This window comes from Oryctolagus cuniculus, chromosome 4 (genome assembly GCF_964237555.1).
Source record: "Oryctolagus cuniculus chromosome 4, mOryCun1.1, whole genome shotgun sequence".
NCBI lineage: Eukaryota > Metazoa > Chordata > Mammalia > Lagomorpha > Leporidae > Oryctolagus > Oryctolagus cuniculus.
Genome location: NC_091435.1, coordinates 170,269,271 through 170,288,718, shown reverse-complemented (window position 1 = coordinate 170,288,718; position 19,448 = coordinate 170,269,271). Strand labels below are relative to the sequence as shown.

At 42.5% G+C, this 19,448-nt stretch overlaps 1 protein-coding gene across 4 annotated transcripts in view; it reads right to left on the bottom strand.

Moving 5' to 3' along the window:
* Positions 1–19,448, bottom strand: part of PDCD6IP (programmed cell death 6 interacting protein) — a 77,254-nt gene that overhangs the window by 18,451 nt on the left and 39,355 nt on the right. For all 4 annotated transcript variants that reach the window (XM_051818593.2, XM_051818592.2, XM_051818594.2 and 1 more), the window contains exons 11-15: positions 12,244–12,355; positions 10,855–11,024; positions 3,542–3,790; positions 1,634–1,768; positions 415–509 (exon numbers count right to left, since the gene is read on the bottom strand). In XM_051818593.2, coding sequence (XP_051674553.1) covers positions 415–509; positions 1,634–1,768; positions 3,542–3,790; positions 10,855–11,024; positions 12,244–12,355 — 761 coding nt within the window. The remainder of the gene's footprint in view (positions 1–414; positions 510–1,633; positions 1,769–3,541; positions 3,791–10,854; positions 11,025–12,243; positions 12,356–19,448) is intronic.

Here is a 19,448-nt window from a genome sequence, read left to right as displayed (position 1 = left end):
GAGGTGGGTTCTGTATCATTCTGTCATCTCACTCCCTACACCTGCATGTCACGGAGTGTGAGAGAGGTGGGTTCTGTATCATTCTGTCATCTCACTCTCCCTACACCTGCATGTCACGTAGAGTGTGAGAGAGGCGGGTTCTGTATCATTCTGTCATCTCACTCGCTACACCTGCATGTCACGTAGAGTGTGAGAGAGGCGGGTTCTGTATCATTCTGTCATCTCACTCACTCCGTACATCTGCATGTCCCGCTTCTCTTTATCCTTTCATTCCCAGATTATGTATCTGCTTGCGTGCTGCTTTGCAAAATACCAAGGAGACAAGGAGGGAAACTGCTGTGTCACACTACCAATTTCATCCCAAAAGTCTCTATAAGGAAATACTTATGTAAAATTTACACAAAACAGACTTACTTTAAGAGTTCATCTCTTTCTGTCTTCCGTGCAAACACTATATCACTGCATTTGTTCTGGAACCTGAGCAGAATTTCCGTCAGCTCATTGTAAAACTGTAAGCAAAGAACAAATACAATTTTTTAATCTATGGAGCAACACTATCCACAGCTCATTTGTCAAGAATGGCTAAAGATGAAGAACGTTACGTAAAATAAAATCCTCTACATAAGACACAGTCATACCAGAACTAGCCCACGACTTAATATTAAACACCAAGGACCTAAGATTCATAACAAAAATCACTAAAAGCCAAAGAGCAATAAGTTAGAAGTTTATGATCATCAACGTTCTCCAAATTCCTAAAGAAAGGTCAACCAGTTAATGATGGTAACTAATCTATTTAAGTAGAAGGATTACATCTACATATTTACTACAGAAATGTAGGCATAATTTCAGCAATATTCAAAAAATTTCCAAAGGCTCTTTGGAGTTTTCTCCAGAGAGTATAAATATATTTGAATGAAGCATTTTCAACCAAGTCAAAATGGCATTTTATTATCCTCTTTATTCAAAAGCATTTGTACTAATTTTACCCTTTTCAGAGAGTTTTATATTATACTTATTGTATTTAAGTCAAGATTAACTTAATGCTATAATCATTATGGAGTTAAGTATCTCCAAGGAATTACACATCTGAAAAACTTAAAAATCACCTACCTGTTTCCTCAAAGTCAAAACAATTGGTAAAAACAAATATAAGCATTTCCCTAAACTTTCTAAGGCATGAAGGAAGAAAGCACTTAAAACCCATTTAGTATATGCAGAGATTCTCAGGTAGGCCTCGACTGCTGGCCAAGCCACCGCACAGAAGACAAAAGCCGCACCTCCCCTCCCCCGCCACAAGTCAGCTTTGACTGCCCCAGTTCCCTCACTGCCCACTCACCGGTTCACCTACGGACACTTACAAAAGTGCCTCTGGCTGGGCATCTCTGTGCTGATTCCTGTCACCTGCAATGCCATACACACAACTCACTCTTCCACATTCTCCTGAAAAGCCGCCACTCTCACTAAGCTTTTTCCTTTGGATAACGAACCTCACAGACACAGAAAGCATTAAAAGCTAACAAATTTGAGGCAAAGACTATGTGGTCCAGGTAGAAACACAAATGAATTTCCCAAACAATACTTCCACATCTACACTTTTAGCCCTTGAGGTTCCTCCGTATGTACTTCATACCTTGGTGCCCTCCTTCAAATTAGCTACGAGTTCAACAAAGTTGTCATAAGCAGCAGCCAAATTCTTCAAAACTTCTTCTCTTAGGTTAGCTTCATTGTTAGACTGTTTCATTTTTGAAAATTCCTGGTGTGAGACCTTGTTAAAAAAAAGATTTATATATTTACATTTATTGATAAAATTAATATAGCTCATAAAATATTTATTAATACATTTTGCAAAGAAAAAATCATATAATTACACAAATACTAGAAATACCTAATATAGCATTTCTTGGGAAAGCACATACTTTAAATCTTTCAAACAAAATAATCATAAATCTGATGTGAAAATATAAATAAGGATTAAAGGTTTCTATTAATATATAACAACTAAAAAAACATGAAATGTACACTTCTCTCCCTGGATGTAATATTCAGGAATAGAAATATACAATTTGTAACTCACTAGAAGGACAAAATTTCAATTCCTGTTAGTAAAAACTACCTATGTAAAATACAAACACTAACCTCAAATATCTAAGCATATTCAGTTTTGCAAATTTTTAAAATTACTCAAGTATGCATAGGCATATAATTACAACCATCAATAAGTATACGAAAAAAAAACATAAGCTTTTAAAAACATGGAATAACTCAAAATATCTGAATCATGAAACCCTTCTAAGTAGCATGCAATATTTTAGCCACAGAAACTTGAGGCCAGCGTTGTGGCATAGCAAGTTAAGCCTCCACCTGCTACCCTGGCATCTCATCTAGGCACTGGTTCAAGACTCAGCTGCTCCACTTCCGATCCAACTCCCCGCTAAAGTGCCTGGAACAGTATTGGAGGATGGCACAAGTGCTTGGACCCCTATACCCATGTGGGGGACCTGGAAGAGGCCCCTGGCTCCTGGCTTCAGTCTGGCCCAGCCCTGGTAGTCACAGCCATGTGGGGATTGAGCCAGCGGAAGGAAGACATCTCTCTCTCTCTCTCTCTCTCTCTCTAACTCTGCCTTTCAAATAAATAAAAAACAAATCTTTTTTTAATAAGTGTGCTTTTTTTTACAAGATTTATTTATTTGAAAGAAAGAGTTACAGAGGTAGAGAGAGAAAGAGAGAGAGATCGATCTTCCATTTGCTGGTTCATTCCCTAAATGGCCCCAACAGTCAGGGCTGAGCCAATCCAAAGCCAGTAGCTGGGAGCTTCTTCCAGGTCTCCCACCTGGGTACAGGGACCCAAGGACTTGGCCCATCCTCTGCTGCTTTCCCAGGCACATTAGCAGGGAGCTGGATTGGAAGTGGAGCAGCAGGGACTCAAACTAGCACCCATAGGGGATGCCACTGCTGCAGGCCGGGGCTGTTAACCAGCTGCTCTACAGCACCAGCCCTGTGAGTTTGTTTTTAAAAATCAATGTGACAGAGCTGGCGCTGTGGTACAGCAGGTTAACGCCCTATCCTGCAGTGCCGGCATCCTATATGAGTGCCAGTTTGAGACCCAGCTGCTCCACTTCCAATCCAGCTTTCTGCTGTGGCCTGGGAAAGCAGTAGAAGATGGCTCAAGTTCTTGGGCCCCTGCACCCACATGGGAAAACCTGGAGGAGGCTCCTGGTTCCTGGCTTCGGATCAGCACAGCTCCAGCCGTTGCGGCCAATTGGGGAATGAACCATAGGATGGAAGACCTCTCTCTCTCCTCTTTCTCTCTCTCTCTCTCTGCCTCTCCTACTCTCTCTGTGGAACTTTGACTTTCAAATAAATAAATAAATCTTAAAAAAAAAAAAAAAAACAATGTGGCACACTGGATTTCGCAAATGCGTAAGTTATCACGCTCCACTGTCAGCTGCAGACGCTCTCCAGTCTCACTTTGCTACACGGACGCAGGTTTACTGCCGGCATCTCCTTTCTGTGATTTCTTACTAAGGACAAGTCTCACCTGAATACTTCTAAGAAGCTCCTCCTGCTTCTTCAGCGACTCCTGCACTTTAGACGTAAGACCTCCATAGACTCGATCCAGTTCAGTAACAGAAAGAGCTTCTTCGTTTATCACACCATCTTGAGCCAGAGCTGTTAAAAACTTGCTTGTCATGTCAAAATTCACGGCTTTCAGGTCATTCTCAAGGCCTTCTCTCTCCTTCTTTACGCCATCGAGATTTGTCAATAAGGATTTTAAGACATTAACAACCTAAACAATAAAAAAGACACCTTAGGTAAATTTCAAAAAAAAAAAAAAAAAAAAAAAACCAACAACAACAAAAAACCAGAAGCCAATGTCAAGAGAAAACAGTATGGAAAGATCCATTCAGAACCAGGAAGCGATGATTTGTCAGACAGCCAAGTATAAACTGTGCCTCAGTTTCATTAGGATACGGACGCTGCACCTTTAGCTGACTCAGATTACAACAGCAGCAGCAGAATTAATAACAGTGGCAACAGCTACATTTACTGAACATTTCAGTGCCAACCACTGCACTAAACACTTCGCAAACAGAATGTATTCCGTACAGTCCCCTATAGCTTACACACTTATTACCTCTATTCCAAAGAGTGATTAGAGTCTCAGGAAAATTAAGCAGCAGGATTCCAGAGAGTGGAGGTGAAACTGACACCTAAGTCGAACTCCAAAACCCATCTCTTAACTACTCTACACCGTACTGCTGCCCGTCATGGTTCTGAGAGGAAGGCACAATTCTCTCAATTAAGTGGATACCTTATCTTGCTTAGACAAACTGCAAAACAGAGATGTTGATGATGATGCAATGAGAGGTAGAGCCAGACATGGAGGGAGCATGCTAGGTGGGGAAGGAGGGATGGAGGGAAACGCATTATCACGTGCACTTTGCATCCTACCAGAGGAACGGAAAAGGGTACTGCACCGCTCTTCATATCACTGGGAGCTGCACCTTACAGTCACCCAGTCTGCCACCTTACCACTGTGTCCGCGGGGCCCCAGCACCTCTACTGCTACACGCAAGCTGCTGCTTTCACTCACATCCCTCACTCTGCAAGGACCACCAAGGAGAACACCAACCCACCCTTGTGTCCTGCTCGTCCCCCCATGCTATTCACAGAAAAGAAAGCAAAGAAAGCAGACGTCACGAAGCCCTAGTCACCGGCCACAAGTTCAGCTCCAGCGCATCCTCCACCAACCTGCCTGTTCCTAGGAATCTCTGTCCTGCTCTACCCCGCCTCCTCCTGGGAGCTCCTTCATGGCAATGTCTGAAGCACCACTCCCTGGTGAAGACCAAAACCTGAGGAAAAGTCTCTAAACTCAGCTGCACTTCCTTTCCGGCCTCTGTTTACACCTCACATCTCCCAAGTGCCCTAACCTTAACTTTCAGAATCAGAAGACAGGGGTGGCGGCAGAAGGGAGGGTAGGAGGGAAGGGAGTAGGGATGGGAGGGAAGGGGCAGGGATGGGAGGGAAGGGAGAACAGAAGGGGAACAAAGGGAAACAAGCTGTGAGCAGTGGAAGAAACATGACTCCTGGAGGTCCAAGAAGTATCCAACCTGCGACTCTCTAAGGGAGCATGAGGAGGAGGACCCATACCTGGATGAAAATGACAAAGTCTGTTTAAGGGACCTGGTGGAACTTGATATTAGAGGATGTGGATAAAAATCTTGCTTCCAAGTGATGTCCAGGATACATTGTCAAATGAAAAAGAAGTGCAGACGCACAGTGCATTTGCGTAGGAGAGAAGGGAAGTCAGAACGAGACGATAAGCACACATAATCCATAGATATATGCATGCATATGTATCTTCCACAAAAATAAAAGCAGTAAAGACAAGCCAGAAACTAACGAATATGTTTACTGATAGGAAGTATATGACAATGAAATGCACAGAACAGCAATGAGATTTCTCTGCATGTGCCTTGTTTCACACATTAAAAAAAAGCACAAATTTTGAGTATAGAAACAAATGAATCTGTCTATCAAAGTGAAACAAAAGTACACGGGGGAAAAAAACTTTCACTCTGACCATACTCCTTTAGTGGGCATAATGAACTTAGTTTCTATGCAACCAAAGACAGTTTTATTACCTGAAAAACCCATGTGTAAAATGGGAATAAGAATAGTGGCAACTTCAAAGGATATCATAAAGACCAAAATGACCAGTATCAAGTGCTCGTCAAAATTTCTAGTACAAGGCTAAGTTTTCAATTACACCAATCATCACCTACTGCAATGGTTCTTAGGGTTCAGCTCCATACTTGGAGTACATCATGAATCAAAGAGGCTTAGGTATCTATACATTCAGACATGGATGAAGAACAATGAGAAACAGATTGGGAATCAAAGTGCCCTTTTATTTTGCTGGATTATAACTATCTCTGTAATTATGTGACATACTGCATATTGGGGGAGATGCAACAGGATATATAAATCTAAAAAATTCTGACAGTATTATCTGCTGGCATATTTAGATTGATAATGGAAGCTCAACCATGACTTCATCTTAAGACTCTCACTACGTGAAGGCTGTCTGGCTATTAGAAAAATAAGAAATGTCATTCTTATCTAAGTTATATGCAATAAAAAACTAAAAAGAAAAACTGTTAGCTAAGTAAAACAACGTTGAGGGGAAAATTAGAACATTACTATCCTCTTACACAGTACAGACACAAGATCTCCTCATCAAATAATGAGCCAAAATTTTTGGTGGTAGCACCCCCCAAGACAGCTAGAAACTGCAGAGAAAAAAGAATGGTTCACAGGGATGCAACCTCCTCATCAGGGAAGAACTTACAGACAACGGGCAACGTGAGAAGAGAACTCCAGCAGGACCTGGAGAACCAGCACATGAGTCCTATTACCAGCGCTATGATCTAAACACAATTTCATTCCTGTTCTCAGAGAAGATTTTAAACGCCCAACCTCTATATTAATGGCACTAAGTGGGTAGGACCTTGACCTCTAGTACGAGGTGCCCAGGGGGTGTGGTCTTGGGAGGTAACTCTTGGGAGAAGGCTGATTATAAAGTCTGGGTAGGGCCCAGGACCTCGCTCGGCTTCCTGGCTACCATGCCACTCCTGCTCTGCCCTCACACCACATTCCACCAGGGCCAACAGCAGCAAGTTCAAGGCAACAAAACCACTGGATCTTGGACTTGAACCTCCAAAACCGTAAATTAAGTAAGCCTTTTCTCCTTGTAAAGTTGGTTTTCTCGCGCACTCCATTGGAGGGATGAAAAGTGGACTAATACACAACTCTATTCATGAAAAATGCTAACCTGACATTACTGTTCACAATGTTCTAACCAGAGTGAAAAGGAATGACCAAGCAGTCGCTCAAAAAGTTCTATGCTGATCTAAAATGTGATGATTCTAAGTCTCTGGGGGAAAATGTCATTTCTTTTATGATTTTTTTTTTTTTTTGACAGGCAGTGTTAGACAGTGTGAGAGAGAGAGAGAGAGAGAAAAAGAGAGAAAGGTCTTCCTTTTTCCATTGGTTCACCCCCCAAGTGGCCGCTATGGCCGGCACACTCCGATCCGAAGCCAGGAGCCAGGTGCTTCCTCCTGGTCTCCCATGCAGGTACAGGGCCCAAGGACCTGGGCCATCCTCCACTGCATTCCTGGGCCACTGCAGAGAGCTGGACTGGAATAGGAGCAACCGGGACAGAATCCGGAGCCTCAACCGGGACTAGAACCCAGCGTGCCGGCGCCACAGGCAGAGGATTAGCCTAGTGAGCAGCGGCGCCGGCCATGATTATTATTTCTCTATGAGACAGAGAGAGAGAGAGAGAGAGAGAGAGATATCCCATCTACTGGTTCACTCCCCAAATGCCTGCAATGGCTGGAGCAGCAGCTACGCATGGGTCAAAGCTGGGAGCTAGGAATGCAATCCAGGTTTCGCACACAGGTGGCCATTAACTAAGCTGCCCAGGGTTTGCACTGGCAGGAAGTCAGAGTGAGGAGACAGAGCTGGGAATCAAACCCATGTACTCAAAATGTGGGATGACAGTGTCTTAAGCACCAGGCGAAACATCTGCTTCCAAAAATGCCATTTATTTTTTTCAGATTTATTTATTCATTTTGAAAGTCAGAGTTGGGGGGGAGGGGGACAGAGAGGGATTTTCTATCCACTAGTTCACTCCCCAGATGGCCACAACAGCCAGTGTTGGCCCAGGCCAAAGCCAAAAGCTTCTTCCAGGTCTCCTACATGGGTGGCAGGGGTGCAAACAGTTAAGCCATTCTCTGCTGCCTTCCAGGCCATCAGAAGGGAGCTGGACCAGAAGTGGAGCAGCTGGAACTTAAACCAGTGCCTACCAAAATGCCGCTTCTTATGACCAATTCATGAACGAAAGACACAGATCTCTTGTTAACACAAAATTCTTTTTTTAAACAGCCATATACACTAATTTAACTATATTTCAGATTTTAAGCTACTAGCATCATTTTAACAGAGTGAATGAAGTAGAAAATTAATTAAACTGTTTCCAGAATGACAGAGTACAAAAACCATTGCCTAAGTTTTTCTTAACTTTCAAGTCTGAAAGTTAACATGTAACCAAACAAAAGTATATAAATAGTTAGAATCCAGTGGTATAGGCCGGCGCCGCGGCTCACTAGGCTAATCCTCCGCCTTGCGGAGCCAGCACACTGGGTTCTAGTCCCGGTCGGGGCGCCAGATTCTGTCCCGGTTGCCCCTCTTCCAGGCCAGCTCTCTGCTGTGGCCAGGGAGTGCAGTGGAGGATGGCCCAAGTGCTTGGGCCCTGCACCCCATGGGAGACCAGGATAAGTACCTGGCTCCTGCCGTCGGATCAGCATGGTGCACCGGCCGCAGCGCGCTGGCCACGGCGGCCGTTGGAGGTTGAACCAATGGCAAAGGAAGACCTTTCTCTCTCTCACTGTCCACTCTGCCTGTCAAAAAAAAAGAATCCAGTGGTATATATATTTCTGCTTTCTAAACAGCTCCAATTAGCCTACAACTAAAGCAGTTCTCATTCAAACAAATGCTTGTGGGTCAAGCATTGTTCCAGATGCTATGAATTCAACTACTAACAAAACCAGAATCCCTTCCTTAATCTGGGATCAAAAGGGAAGCAGAAGATCAAACAAATACACAAAAATCAGAGCCACATGATAAGGGCAAAGATGAGGAAGGGGTGGCACCTGAGACCCATGAAAAAGAGGCAGCAGTCACAGAAGAGGAGGAAAGCAGCCTCTCATGCCTACCACCCCACACTACTCCCAAAAGAAGGAAAATCCAATGCGAAGTCCTGAGGTAAGAACAAGCTTGCCAAGTGCAGAGAGAAGGGGGGGCAAAATGGCCAGTCTGGCTTAAGTACAACAAACAAAAGGCACAATGAAGGGAGACAAAGTCAAACAGAAGGGCAGGAATGAAACAGCCCAGTTGTCCACACTTTGTCTCTCACATCAAGGGCTAGTCAGCTTTTTCACAGTAAATGACCACACACAATACTTTCGGCTTAGTAGGCTACAGTCCCTGCTACAACTACTCAAGTCTGCCTTCGTGGTGTAAAAACTGCCACAGCCGACACGTAAATGAATGTGTGTGTGGCTATGTTCCAAGACACCTGAAGTCTGAAGTTCAAATAGCATCCATCTATCATGAAACTCAATTCCTTCAACTTTTTTCCAACCACTTAAAAATCTAAGAACTATTCATAGCTCACAGACCACACAAAAAAACAAGAGGCCGGCTGGATTTGCCCACAGGCCACAAACTGCTGACTTGGTGTGAGATTACAAAGCTCTACATACATAGCATTTAATAGCACCAAACAGAACTGAGGACATGAGAACTGTTCTCATGGAAAATTTTTTGAGATTTATTTTTATTGATTTTGAGAGGCAGAGTGGCAGAGAGATGGAGAGACAGAGACAGAGACAGTGAGATCTTCCATCTGGTGGTTCATTCCCAAAACACCCGCAAAGGCCAGGGCTGAACCAGGCCAAAGGCCGCATCCAGGAGGCAGGTACCCTGGATCGCCCACCCCTGAGAGATCAGAACAGAAGGCACGACTCCATCCCAGGCTTAACCAGCTGTGCCACAGACCCGCCTCATTCAATGAAGTGTTCAGCTTCACTCCTCAGAAAAAGCTGAAAATGCACAGCAACAGGAATCAGGAACCTGATGTACTTCCCGGTGCCCTGCCACAGTGAGCCCTCAGCAGACGTCTGCTGAACAGGCGAATGAATACTCTGCAGCACACTCAGCACTTGTTTATAGGCTGTTACGAAAAATCAAGGGTAAAAGCTGCATCTGCAGATCCACTAGTCTCTAAGGTGCCTTTGTTTTTATGGACAGAAGGCACCTTTTGCCTTTTTCAATTCTTCCCTGTGAACTCTGGACCCCTATCTTATCACCCTGCCACACTACCTACTTCCCAGTGATCAGGCACTAGCATACTTGTACTTTCTCCTCTTTTTGAGCTTTTCTAATCAGACGCTATTGAATTCCTCCTCCTTGGCATCATCGGAAATCGCACGATGATGTCATCCATTCATTAACATGCACAGCTTAGCAGTCTTCCTTTAGAGGTAGTCCCAGTGAAGTGTGATGAAAAGCAACAAAGAACGTGCGAGAGAGAAACAATCTGTGGTCAGAAAAGAACCTGGCCAAATGCAGTCCTTGCAGGTCATGTCAGTGTCTACACTTCCAAGCCTCCCCTTTTATATCCAACACTGTGAACACAGGAAGTATCTAACGCAGTGCCCGGTTTATAAAAAGCATTCAATAAATGGATATTATGACAAGGTATTAATATTGGCATAACTACGTATTCTACAGGTATATAAATATACATATACATATATACACACACACACACACATATATATACACTGTTGTAAGTATAACAATCCCAATTTACTTCTGCATGTTTTTAAAGATGTTCTTAAAGATGACAATAAGAAAATGGCAGTTCAGGGGAGGCCATCTGGCACAGGGGTTAAGACAACACTTAGGACGCCCACATCCTGTATCAGAATGCCTGGGTTCAAGTCCTTGCTCCACCTTCAAATGCAGCTTCAAGCTAACACATACTCCGTCCTTGAGTCCCTGCAACCCACAGAGACATGGATTGAGTTCCAGGCTCCTAACTTGGTCCTGCCCCGGCCCGCGGCTGTTGTAGGCATTTAGGGAGTGAATCAGTGAATGGAAGACCTCTCCCTGTTTCTGTCCCTCTGCCTTTCAGATATATAAATTAAAAACTAGTAAATAAAACTGGCAGTTCACCATATAGAATGCAGATGACCACCCACATCAAAATGCACCTCTCACCTCGCTGCCCTGCATGGTCTTTGCTGGGTTAGCAGAAGGGATGGCAGCATTCAGCTCGGGCTCCGGCTTACACAGAAGCGCAATGGTGTCACGATGAGACTGATAACGTTCTTTCACTTGTCCATCAGCTTGCACAGCTTTATCTAAAACTGTTCTGAAGTTGCTTCCCTCTGGAGGAAAAAGATATCCCCAGAGCACAGCAGTGATTCTACTGATTATTATATTATATATTATATTATATTAATTAAAGTTCTAATGATTATAAGCTGGTTGTACTTCTAGTTCTGGTCCCTAACTTTACTTATCTTGCCTTTTTATAGTCCTCAATTCACTAGATAATAAAACTTCAGCTCCTGTCAGTCTTTGCAATTTTGTTTCTGAAAAAATGACAAAATCATTTATAAAACCTGAAACACAGCCATACCTTAAAATACATTTGGCAGTTACACTGCCAAATACAAGCAAACTGATGTTAATCTAATTTATCCCTCTAACTCATGAATGCAGAAAGCAAACATTCCCTCCAAAACTCTGCACAACTTAAAAAGTATTCCACTCCGAAAGGTTCAACATGACTTAAAAGAACAGCAGCTATCTCAATAGCATGTATTCCTTTCACAGAGATAAGTAAACCAAGTCTCTAGCCACCACGAAGACACTACCTTAATCAGCACAAAATCTTTAAAGCATGAATGTGGCTTCAAAGTAACTGTTCAAGCTAATTTTCAGAATTCATTGAGTGAAAAGAAATCATAGAATCACACAGATAATATAATCCCATTTGCTTTTAAGATATACACAGGTTTGGAATAGTAAATCACAGCTAAAAGATCATTTTACGGGGCCAGCATTGTGGCATAGTGAGTAAAGCCGCTGCCTGCAATGCCAGCATCCCATATGGGCATCAGTTCAGGTCCAGGCTGTTACACTCCCAATCTAGCTCCCTGCTAATGGCCTGGGAAATGCAGTGGATGATGGCCCAAGTGTCTGGGTCCCTCTCACCCATGTGGGAGACCTGGATGAAGCTCAAAGCTCCTGGCTCCTAGCTTTGGACTGGCCCAACCTGGCCATTGCTGCCACTGGGGAGTGAGCCAGAAGATGGAAGATTTTCTCTTTCTCTGTAACTCTTTCAAAGTAAATAAATAAATTTTAATAAATAAATAAAAAGATCAATTTAATTCGCACTTTACACCTTAAGAACATTTTTTACAATAAGCAAAGGGTTACTTTTGTTACCTTTACGCTTACACTAAACTGAGGAAAAATCTAAGATTTCGTTATAGAACAGTCTCAGTAAAAACAAATATATAGGTGTGTTAATTTAATCAAGTAAAGATGGCGGTTCGGACTGGAAATCTGCTGGAATGAAGTCACTGACAACACACTTACCTGCTCTCAAAGGCTTATAGAGGTCATTGGATGCTGTCCTTTGCCAGCGTTCCTTGAATTTTGCTCTTAAGTCATTGTCTGTTGCTTCTTCTTCATCCAGTAGTCTTAATGACTTAAAAGGGAGGTAAGACAACAGTTAGTTATCATTTCTGACATAAAAATTCAAAACATTTAAAAAATGATCATACCAAATATAGGTCAAAATGTAGTGAAATGGAAATAATCCTGCTCTATTCAGAAAATATCAACTGGTTCATTATTTGCTATAGAAATCTAAGTTATAATACAAAACAAAAACTTTTCGAAAATTCAGTGTTGAATTAGCCATCACCCTTCTCAAGAAAATAAAAATAAGAGATTGCTTACATCTAAATACTGATTATTTTAAAACTGTAATATTAAGGGGCCAGTGTTGTGGCACAGGGAATAAAGTCTCTGCCTGCAACACCAGCATCCCATATGGGCACAGGTTCAAGTCTCGGCTACTGCACTTCCAATCCAGCTCCCAGATAATGCGCCTGGGAAAACAGCAGAGGATGGTGCCAGTGCTTGGGCCCGTACACCCAAGTGAGAGACCCAGAAGAAGCTCCTGGCTCCTGGCTTTAGGACCAGTCCAGCTCCAGCCATGGTGGCCATTCGGGGAATGACCCAGTGGATGGAAGATTTATCTCTGTATCTGTAACTCTGCCTTTCAAATAAATAATCAAAAAATTTTAATTAAAAAAAAGTTCTAAGATTAAATAAATGCAAGGCATAAAAAAAATTTCAGCTGCAGAAGCCATCAATGAAACTAATTAACCACAGAACACTAAAAATTTAGACTTCCACTGCAGTACAACAAACTTAAAATTAGGTTCAACATACTAAATATGCTTTTCTAATGCACAGCTGAAGAAGCTAAAGTGCAGAGAACACCAAAGTTGTCAAACACCAGATAGTATTTTAATGAGTCACACACAGTCTCTGTCAGGTTTAGCAACCCTCTAAAACTGGTAAAATCATCCCAACCATTGAACCACACAAAAACAGGCCACAGGATGAAACTGACCCACCATAGTTTTGCCTGCTATACAGTAAGTCACTAGCTTAGAATATGAATCTAATGCCTGAGGCAGGGGCCGGGGGGGGGGGGGGGGGGGGCAAGAAACAAACATGGGACCCATCACCATGGGAGAATAGACCACAGGCAATCTCCCCCTTCAACCAGGACATCCCAAATCAGTAGATTAATTTTGAAAAAGAAAAACTGTGCTACAGAAAGAAACTCATCTGCCTGGACTTTGGCTATAAAAAAAAAAAAAAGCAGTTATCACCTGAGATTCCTAATCTAAAGTCTGAACTTGGGACTATAATCACACTCTGTGTCACACCGTTCTAAAATGGACTTCTGTTAAAATTAACCATCAACAACAACAGAAAGAAGAAAGAAGAGGAGTGGGAGAGATTGGAGGATGGGAGGAGATGGAAGGAGGAAGGGGGAGGGAGTGAGAGGGAGACGCCAGGCATGCAACATCTTTCTGGGGTTTTTCAGATTTCTTTTGTTTTTTTTTTTTTTTTTTTTCTGAGAGACAGTGACAAAGACAGATCTTCCATCTACTGGATCACTCCCCAAATTGTCACAACGCCCAGGTCCAAGCCAGGCTGAAGCCTGGAGCTTGGAATTCCAGGAGGTCTAACACAAGAGTCACAGAGACTCAACTACTGGAGCCATCCTTCACTGCCTCCTCAGTGAAACAGGCACTTTAGCAGGGAACTGGATCAGGAACAGATTAGCCAGGATTCAAACCAGGCACTCTGACGTGGGATGCAGCCCTCCCAAGCAGCGGCTTAAGCCACGGTGCCACACCACCTGTCCCTACCAAAAGCAAACAAACTCTTCCTGGAAGAAGTTACTTTAAACACAAACCTCAATTAATTCCCACAAATAAAGTTCCAGGAAATGTGAATTCACAACCAAAAATCACTGAACTCTAAATACAATCTGGTATTCTGTTCTAGATGTTGGAATAGAAGGACACAGGCTAGGACATAGATTAAAATGTAGAATTGGAGTAATAAAAAAATGCACCACGACTACTAAAATTTTTAACTTTAGGGGATACTGAGTGAATGGATTGTTAAAAGCTCCAATATATAACTGAAGAGACAAGTGAACTAGAACACAGGCCAAGAGAAATTACTCACAATGAAGCACAGTACATTAGAAATGAGAGGGTAAGAGACACGGAAAATCAAGTGAAAGATTCAACATACATATAACCAGAAATCCAGAAAGATATCATGAGGATAAAGGAAAAGCAATATTCAAGGAAGTAAAAATAATTTTCCAAGATAGATAGAAGATACAATTCCCCAAATTCAGTGTGCCCAATGAAGTATCATGCAACTTAAATGAAACCAATATTCAGAGACATAGGGGCCAGCATTGTGTCATAGCGAGTTAAGCCACAACCTCCAACGCCAACACCCCATATGGGTGCTGGTCCAAGTCCCAGCTGTTCCATTTCTGATCCAGCTTCATGCTAATGTCCCTGGGAAAGTAGCAGAAGATGGCCCAAGTCCACTTGGGCCAAAATATGAGACCCAGAAGAAATTCTGACTCCTGGTTTCTGCCTGGCCCCACCCTGGTTGTTGTGGCCCATTGGGGACTGGATGGAAGATATCTCTCTATTTATCTCTTACTCTGTCTCTCTCTCTCTGTCTCCCTTTCAGTCTGTGGCTCTTTCAAATAAATACATCTTGAGATAGAAAAAGAGAGAGTGAGAGAGAAAGAAGGGTAAGAGTGTCCAATTACTATGCAGCATTCAAAGGGTGAGGATTGGTGCCTGCGCTGTGGCGTAGTGGGTAAAGCCACTGCCTGCAGTACTGGTATCCCATGTGGGTGCCAGTTCAAGTTCCAGCTGCTCCACTTCCAATCCAGCTCTCTGCTGTGGCCTGGGAAAGCAGTGGAGGATGGCCCAAGTGCTCGGGCCCCGCACCCGCGTGGGAGACCCAGAAGAAGCTCTTGGCTCCTGGCTTCGGATAGGCGCAGCTCTGGCCGTTGTGGCCACTTGGGGAGTGAACCAGTGGATGGAAGACCTCTCTCTCTCTCTCTCTGCCTCTCTGTAACTCTTTCAAATAAATAAATAAATCTAAAAAAAAAAAAGAGGAGGGATGGGGGGGGGGTCAGAAAACAACTCAATAAAACCAGGAAAAAGTGTTTTAGAGGGAGAGGAAATAAAAAAATAGATTAAAAAAACTTCAGAAACCAAGAAAGTGAGAGACAGAAAACACAAAATATAATGGAACATAATTCCAAATATATAAATAATCACAGTTAACATAAATGGATTTAACCATAAGACAAAGATCATCAAACTACATTAAAAAGAAAAATCTTGCTATATGCTAATTACAACTCAGCTACAGGATGAGTATCCCTAATATGAAATCCAAAATGCTTCAAAATCCAAAATATTTTGAGCATTGACATTACACCACAAGTGGAAAATTCCATATCTAACCTCTTGTGACAAGTCACAGAACAGACTCACTAACAAGCTTGCAGAAAATTACTTTTAGCTATAGGTATAATGTGTGTGTGTGTGTGTGTGTGTGTATGAAACAATAATGAATTTCAATGCTTAGACTTGGTGCCATTTTCAATGTCTCATTATGTATGTGCAAATATTCCCAAATCTCAAAAAATCAAAAATCCAAAACTACTCTGTGCCCAAGCATTTACCCAATAAGGAATACTCAATCAGTATAAGGCCATGAACTGAAAATTAAACAAGGACACCACAAAGATAACTAGACTAATATGCCTTATGAATATTAAATGTAAAATCTCAATAAAACACTACTAAGCCAAACCCAACACTACATTAAAAGGATTATATACCATAATTTAGTTTCAACTAAGTCCCAAAGTAACAAGTTGATGGATTAAGGGTGGCGGCTTGATCCAATTACAAAATCTAAAGGCGGCACCTTTGGGGAAGTGATTATATTAGGTTGGGACCCCCACCGTCAAACCAGGATGGCTTTTTAAGGAGAGATCACACAGATACAGAGGAACGTACTTCCTGCCTTTCTTCTTCCTGGCTCCCCATCTGGCCATCCCACTGCCCTCCTCCAAACTCACCTGAACCAACGGAGCTGCCCGATTCAGACTAGGAACCCCCAACAGTATAAACCCAAAAAAGCTTCTTCCTAAGTAATTTCTCTCAGGTTATTTTAGCTAAACTAATGAAATCATCAGAATAAAGGCAGGGGGAGGGTACATACGATCTGATCATCTTAAGAGACATGGAAAAATAATGGACAAAATCTAACACTCTCAAAAAAAAAAAAGTTCAACAAACCAGGAACATAAGGGAATGTTCTAACAAAGGCCATCTATGGAAAGCCTACAATTAACAACATACTTAATAGTGAAACACTGAAGTTGTCCCCCTGAAACAGGATAAGGAAATCTATTCTCAACACTGTACTGGCCAGGGCAATTAGGCAAGAAAATCAAATGAAATATGACAAGAAGTAAAACTACCTCTACTTGCAAAAGACATGACCTTACTTACAGAAAATCTTAGATTCCAAAAAATAAACATTGGAAGTAGTAAGTGAACTGAGTAAAGCTGCAGAAGACAAAATTCACACACAAAAAATAAACGGTATTTCTATACTGGCAATGAGCAACCCCCAAAAGGAAATTAAGATAATTCCACTTATTGTCACATCAGAAAGAATAAAATACTTATGAATAAATTTAAACAAAGAGGTAGGTATAAGACTTGTACACTGAAAACTAAAAACACTGTCAAAAGAAATTAAAGACCTAAAAATTGGAAAAACATCCCATGATCGTGGATTAGAAGACTCAACACGGTAAGATGAACAATACTCACAAATTGACCTAAAGACTAAATGCAATATTTACCAAATGTTTCACCGCTTTTTTTTTTTTTTGGCGGGGGGGGACAAATGGACAAGCTGATCCTAAAATTCATATAGCATTTCAAGAGATCTCAAGTTAGGTGGACCCCTAACCTCAAACATACACAAGATTTAATTAAAAAGAGATCAAACACCTAACATCATGAGAGTTAAAGCTTGGGTTGGTGCTGTGCACAGGTTAAAGCCACGGCCTGCAGCGCCAGCACCCCATATGGGTGCTGGCTGGAGTCCTGGCTGCTCCACTTCTGATCCAGCTTCCTATGAGCCTGGGAAGGCAGTGGAAGAAAGCCCAAGTGCTTGGACCCCTGCGCCCACATGGAGGCCCAGAAGTTCTTCTCCTGGCTTTGGCCTGGCCCAGCTCCGGCTGTTTGCGGCCATCTGGGGACTGGATCAGCAGATGGAAGATCTGTCTCTGATTCTCTATTTCTCTGTAACCTGCCTTTCAAATAAATAAATAAATCTTTTAAAAAGAGTTAAAGTTATGAAGAACACATAAATGGGGGCTGGCGCTGTGGCACAGTGGGTTAACAACCTGGCCTGAAGCGCTAGCACCCCATACGGGTGCCAGTTCATGTCCTGGCTACTCCTCTTCTGATCCCGCTCTCTGCTGTGGCCTGGAAAAGCAGTAGAAGATGGCCCAAGTCCTTGGGCCCCTGCACTCGCAAGGGAGACCCAGAAGAAGCTCCAGGCTCCTGGCTTTGGATCGGCTCAGCTCCAGTCATTGCAGCCATCTGGGGAGTGAACCAGCGGATGGAAGACCTCTCTCTCTCTGTCTTTGCCCCTCTCTGTAACTCTTTCAAATAAATAAAATAAAAATAAATCTTTAAAAAAAAAGAACACATAAATTAAAAAATCTTTATGCGTCTGGCCCGAGATGATTTCCCCGAAAGTACAAAAGTAATATATACGTTAAGTGATGTGAGGAACTGACCCAGAAGCACCACCAAAGCATCAGCACTAAACTACATATCAGCAATTTAAATGTGCTTTAGTTTTTCTACATCTACACGGACAATGTGAACTCATATGGAGATAAAGAATGAAAAACAAGTAACTAAAGAAAGAGAACTCATGAACAGAAATCTGAGATTTAAAAGGCCCAACAGGTACCAAAGTATGATGAAGTTATTATCAAAAGAAGAAAACACTGGCATACACTTTTGCTGTGGTCTGGCTGTGGACTGCTCCCCCACAGTCTGTCTGCTGGAGGCTTGGTTCCCAAGCAGCATTAAGCAGTGGTAGAACCCTTAAGAAGTAGGACTCAGTGGAAGGGAATTAGGCGGAGAGTGGGGGGGAATCGCCCTGGGATCAGATTCACATCGATCTCAAACTGAGTTAGTTCTCAAATTTGAGTTAGTTGGGGGCCGGCGCTGTGGCACAGCGGGTTAAAACCCTGGCCTGCAGTGCCGGCATCCCATATGGGCGCCAGTTCTAGTCCTGGCTGCCCCTCTTCCCATCCAGCTCTCTGCTATGGCCTGGGAAAGCAGTGGAGGATGTCCCAAGTCCTTGGGCCCCTGCACCCACATGGGAGACTGGGAAGAAGCTCCTGGCTCCTGTCTTCAGATCTGCCCAGCTCCAACTGTTGAAGCCATTTGGAGAGTGAACCAGCCGATGGAAGACCTTCTGTCTCTCCCTCTGTCTGTAACTCTCTCTCTCTCTGCCTCTAACTCTGCCTTTCAAATAAATAAATAAATATTTAAAAACTAAAAAAGCAGCAGTATATAGATATGATAAAAGCCAGATGGCCTACACACCAGATCATTTCAAAACCACACTAAGGGTCCTCGCTGAAGACCAAATCCTATAAAATCACAGCCCCATTATCTTTGAGGCCTAAGTCTCTGATCTGCTAGACCACTCCCACCCTCTCAAGGAATAATAAACTGCTGCTGCTGCATTTGCTGTTTCAGCCTCCTCAAATTCATTGTTTCAGACTCTAAAGAACCTGGTCCAAACGTTCCTACTTTCTACTCCCACAATACTAGTAAAACTTCAAATTTCTAAAAGCTACCAGAAAGATGAACACTCAAAATAAGCACCACTTTACAACTTACTTCACAATCTACTTAAAATGAGATTCCAAGTCCAACTGATGGAGTAACAGTAATCCTAACTCATGGGACAATTAGAAACATCAAAAAAGAGAAATAGAAGGACCTCATATTTAGACAACATACGATATACACTAACATCAGCTTTTCCTCAATTATAAGATGAGCATTTTTCTCATTAAAATTTCTAAACACAATGTTTCTCAAAATTTATGT